The sequence below is a fragment of the Hippichthys cyanospilos genome, unplaced genomic scaffold (genome assembly GCF_059441005.1).
Source record: "Hippichthys cyanospilos isolate Australia breed blue-spotted pipefish unplaced genomic scaffold, RoL_Hcya_1.0 HiC_scaffold_93, whole genome shotgun sequence".
Lineage (NCBI taxonomy): Eukaryota > Metazoa > Chordata > Actinopteri > Syngnathiformes > Syngnathidae > Hippichthys > Hippichthys cyanospilos.
In genome coordinates, this window is record NW_028283449.1 from 1 (window position 1) to 5,636 (window position 5,636).

At 35.3% G+C, this 5,636-nt stretch overlaps 1 protein-coding gene across 1 annotated transcript; it reads left to right on the top strand.

Moving 5' to 3' along the window:
• Nucleotides 1-1,044: 1,044 nt before the first annotated feature.
• Nucleotides 1,045-4,900, top strand: LOC148405015 (coagulation factor XI-like; the record flags this gene model as incomplete). The annotated part of the gene is made up of 8 exons (XM_088407316.1): nt 1,045-1,093; nt 1,709-1,818; nt 1,915-2,077; nt 2,262-2,380; nt 2,457-2,589; nt 2,669-2,775; nt 3,771-3,930; nt 4,053-4,900. Coding segments are annotated over 8 exons (944 nt in total), but the record flags the coding sequence as incomplete, so codon positions are not given.
• Nucleotides 4,901-5,636: the final 736 nt, after the last annotated feature.

Below are 5,636 nucleotides of genomic sequence, written 5' to 3' on the forward strand. Positions count from 1 at the left end.
TTCGGGTGTCCCAAGAAGTTTTCTAAAGCACCGTAGTGCGTGTGTCCAGCCATGCTTTGTTGTCTTGTTGTTGCCTTGTTTAAACAATTAATGTTTGCAAATCCAGTGTAGCTCCAAACACCAAATCGATCCTTTGCAAACAAAAGGCATTCCCAGCAAAACTATTTGGCAGGGTTAGTCTCGCCCCTGGGAGCCCAGTCAGAAATAAGGCCAAGTCGGGACAGGTTAGTTAATATGCAACGCTACGCCTCTAGCCAAAGCAAACACATCATAGCTTGCTTGTTGACCATTGCACTGCTTTCCTGCAGTGAGCATCCACTCACGTCACATTCAACGTGAGACCTCTAGATGGCAATCTTATGACTCGGTCTGCTATTACAGCTGTCTATTAAATTCTGTTTCGCCCCTCCAGACTCACATATCCAAGCTCCGCTTGCGCAGAAGCTCGCAACTGTTGAAGCGAATGCCCTAGCAACTCTGGGAGCAGGAAGATCACATACAGCCTGACGACACAAGTTTGCTGAATTCTAATTGGCTAAAAACTCCAATTTAATCCTACAACACTGACAGTAGCGTAACCAAATGGATATAATAAGACACGAAAAAAAACAGAATATGGAGAATAATTTTATATATATATATATATTTTTTTATATATATTCAGTAAAAATAATTTTAAAATGAAATTGACTTTCATTATAGTTATGATAATGATGTCAGCTTATGTTATCCCAGGAGAGAAGGCCTTGCTGGCTCCGACAGTTGTGCATTTTACTGCTTAATTCAGGGGTAGGGAATTCCAGTTCCTCGAGAGCCATATCCAGTCTGTTTTTGATGTGTCTTACATTCAACAAAATGATCAGGATTGTTATCAGGCTTTCACAGGGCTTGCTAATGAGCTGATTATTTGAACCAGGTGTGAAAGGTGAGTGAAAGATTGAAAATTGGCAGGATATGGCACTCGATGAATTTAGCCCTGCTTCATACTTTGATTGGTTAGCCATGGATCCCAAGATTGCTAGTGATGCTAAAGAGAGAAGTAAGATGATTTATATGGAAATGAAGCTGGAGATAATCAAGAAATACGAAGAAGGTAACCCTCACTATACAACAAGCCATAACAAGCTTGTCACATAAAGATTAAGAAATCATTTCTATATTTTTTATTTATGATGTATTTTAATTGTATACACGTATATGATATATACGTAGCACATACTATACTATTTTGACTAATTTTTTAATATGTATATACCATTTTGATGTTTTTACCTGTGGTTTTACATGCATTAGTGAATTAAAATAGGTTTGGATTGCCCGCCGTACGACGAATTCATGTTACAATCCCAACTGCTGAACGGATTAATCTTGTAAACCGGGGGCCCGCTGTATATATGTATTGTTATGTATTCAATGTAACAGTACTTGGTCAGTCCTTGTGTTCTCATCAAGACAGAATGTCAATTACATGATGAATTTGTGTTATTGTCAAAGCAGTGATTCTATTCAGTCACAGCTCAAACACCTGTTTGCAATTTTGCTGTTCCCCTGCTTGTTAGATAAGTTGTGCAACAAGTATTGAACTCTGAACATGCGGTCAACAATTGAACAAAAGTCAAAGTTCATCTATGGTTCGTTCGGAAATTTCACACAAAAATCATGACCTTTTGTGACTAGTGTAGTAAAAATTTTCTGGACTTCTTTGCAGAAACTTCTACTGCTACCTTAAATCAACGCCCTCTGGGGAGCCCCAATTGGTCAAGAATAGCCTTGGTATCACCTCGGGGTATTCTCTGAAACACTGTGGCCCAGACCCACGTATGTCTCTTCCGTGACACCCATTTACACCAAACTTCATCTCATTTAATTGTATACTTACTTTTGTTTTGTTTTTAAACCCTATCTGTATACAAGAGCCCTGTCTGCCTCGAGTGTACCAGAATGTGGACTTTTTGGGGGCAGACTATCGTTTTTTGTTCACGGCGGACTACGAGGAGTGTCAAAGAGTTTGCACCGAAGACCCCTTTTGCCACTTCTTTACTTTTGTGAATGGCGTCTTCACACCTGAGAAGATCAGGTAAAATCTGCTCGATGTTGAGCGGAGATCAGTTAGATTGCTCTTAGTTGTCAATGTTGAAGAATTTGTTTGATAAATATGAGGAGCGGTGGTTTCAGTTCGCAAAATTTGCGCTACTTTTTATTTATTTATTTATTTATTTATTTATTTATTTATTTATTCATTTATTTATTTATTTTTCAAGGTATAAATGCCACTTGAAATTCAGCTGGCCCTTACCAAGGACCTTAAATGTAAACAGGAAGACCGGTGTGGTTTCAGGCTTTTCAAACAACGCCCAGCTTAGTCAGCCCTCCAACACAGGTAAAAGAAAAGGGAAAGAAAAAAAAAAGCTAAGATAGTGCTGTGTGTTTTTGACCGAATTGCTTTGCCCCATCAGAATGTTCCTCGATGCTATTTCCCAACACCAATATTGATGGGGGCACCATAGAAACTCAACTGGCTGGCACGCCACAGCATTGTCATGCAATGTGCTCCGCTCATCCACGCTGTACTTACTTCTCCTACCAGAGGTTCATCAAATGATATTTGTCCTTATTTGCTCTTATTTATGGTATAAAAACACAAAGTTGTTTCTATATATCTGTTCAGCAATTCCCTCACTTGTGAGCTGAAAAACAACCCCAATGAGCTAGTGATGAAGGCCCAAGAAGGTGTTACTTCTGGGATAGCAACACATTTCTGTAAACAAGATACCGGTGAGTTTTATAGTCTTTTTTTTTTAACCCACATGTCATTCTGTTACAAATTATGAAAATTCCTTTGATTTTTTTTTTTTTATTTACATCATAAAAGAATCAATGGGAAAAAAACACTAGGGAGTTGAAGTTTCCAGCAGATGATTAAAACATGTAAAATTTCAAAATGCAACAATTCTGACATTTCTATATGATTGTAACTTGTCCAAATTTTGAAGCATATAAAACTATTATAATTAATTGTATAATTAATTTGAGATGCATTTTAATAGGATTTATGACATTGTTTTTCCTGCGATTTTTGCAACATTCAGTTGAGCGGCATTCAAAACTATGCAAGCAAACAGATTATTCTTTGTTAACTTGTCTTTCACCTCAAGACAGTAGGTGGTGGTAGAGACCAGTTAAAGTGTCATCGTCACTTCACAGGCTACAAGACAGACCATACCATTTTTAAATTTTTTTGTGGGTGTTAATAAATTCAACCTACATATGTATGGATAGAACTGATACCACTAAACAATTTGAGTAGTTGAAAGGAAAAAAGATATTTTATATCACTTTAATCATTTATATATATATATATATATATATATATATATATATATATATATATATATATATATATATATATATATATATATATATATATATATATATATATATATATATATTATATATGTGTGTGTGTGTGTGTGTGTGTGTGTGTGTGTGTTTGAATGTGTAAGTATATATTTTTAACAATTTGTAACCGTTTTAATTTGCTAAATACATGGACTATATTGCATGGACTCTATTGCCACCTGCTGGAATTTTTGCCTCAATTTTCCCTAATAAAATTTTGATAATTGTGTTTATCCTTAATTTGTAGAATAGTTTTGAGCTATTAGATAAAATACTTTTTAGATCAAATGTGGCACATTTTTGGTTGTCTTCAGTTTTTTAACTTTCAGTTTTTTCACTTATTGATTGTTTCTCAATTTTTTCCTGTGCAGAGTGGGCAAAGACTGCTCTTGAGGGAGTTGATTTCCAAGGTTCGGATATTCGCTTCGAACTGATGGATGACCCAGAGACATGCCAGAAGACCTGTAGTATTGATCAAAATTGTCAATTCTACACTTATGTCAATGAGAACTTCAGGGACTCTACCTACTGGTACAGTATGATAGTGCTACCGTTTTACCATGTTACCACTGTTTTGTTCCATGACCTTGATATAGTACACAATACAGTACTGTGTATATACAAATTTAATGATGTATTTATTTCCCTGACAGGCGTCGCTGCTATCTCAAGCGCGTCATCACCATGCCTGCTCCTCCCAAAATTAACAAATTGGCCAATGTGGTGTCTGGCTTCACAAAAAGGAATTGCCTTTAGATTTTCATCCTGATGTGCAACAAAAGGAGGGGGGGTTAAAAAAATCAAACTGATCTGATGCCTGAATTTCTTTTTCTCATGAGTGTGACTGTGAAATTGCTCTTTTTATTCACCATGCCAATGTGTGTTTTTAATCAATATTTCAAAAGCAGCATGCAAGTATTAAAGTCCAGGGCATAAAAGAAGCATAATGATCATGTTCCAAATTTAATATTAATACAGAATTTCCAGGTGACAATCAGCAAAAAATAAATAATTAAAGATTATGTTGTAATTAGAGTGTCAAACTATGATTATTTTAGTCATTATTTGTAGTACTGTATTTATTTTGTAGAATCAGATTTAAAAGAAAAAACAACAACCCTGAAATAATTTGTTTCAACTTAATATTTTTTTTTTTTTTTTTGCTGGTTTAGTACATAAAATGTAAAAAAACAAAACAATTTCTCAAATCAAAAGCAGATATTTGCTAATGATTTTGATTCAACAACATGCTTTAATAGAAGACCAAGATGTGAGTTTGAATTTTTAGTTCTAAAGGATAATTTGATTACACTTACTTACTTGTTGAGTAATAGTTGCACATGCAGTTGCAGTTTAAACCTGCGAAGCTACCTCCTACTCTATAAAGTTTTTTTTTAATGTTTGCAAATGATTATTTATGATTCAACAACTTACTTTCATGGAAAATTAAAACATAAGAATATTTCTTGTTGAGAGAATAAAATTCTGAGCCTTTGGACAATTTCATGCCTCTAAATGATTATTGGAATACTCAATCGATTAATTTGTTTATCACCTGTTGCTTGATCAATTGTTGCATATACAGTTGTAGTTTAAACCTGCTAAGATAGCGCTGACTAACAGAAAATTAATATTCTTAAATATATTTGCACATTTTTAACAATTAAAATTGAGCATTTGGACAGTTGTAGGGCTCAACAATTAATTGAGTACTCAAAAATCAATTAATTTAGTAAACAATTATCTGTATTTGTTGATTATTGTTTAATAATTACACATGTAGTTGTAGCCCAACCTACTAAAAGAACATATTTTTTTCCCCACAATATTCCGAGAAAAAACTTTCCCCTGGTGCTGGGTTTTTGTTTATACACACACACACACACACACACACACGCACACACGCACGCACACGCACACGCACACACACAGTACAGAGTTCAGCTGCAAATAGTAAGCATGTGACTTGCTAAGTTTATTTTCGCACAATAGCAAAAATGTTCTCTATTTCAGATTTTTTTTAACTACCCTGATGCCTTGCATTTTATGTTGTTCTCACAGGCACGCCCGACACACACACACACACACACACACACACACACACACGCAGACACACACACACACACAAGGGTTTTTCTAGTGTAGTGGACACTTCTCATTGATATAATGCATTATACATGCAAAAGTCCCTAAGCTTGGGGGGGGGGGGGGGGTCACTGCCTAAACCTAACTTCAAC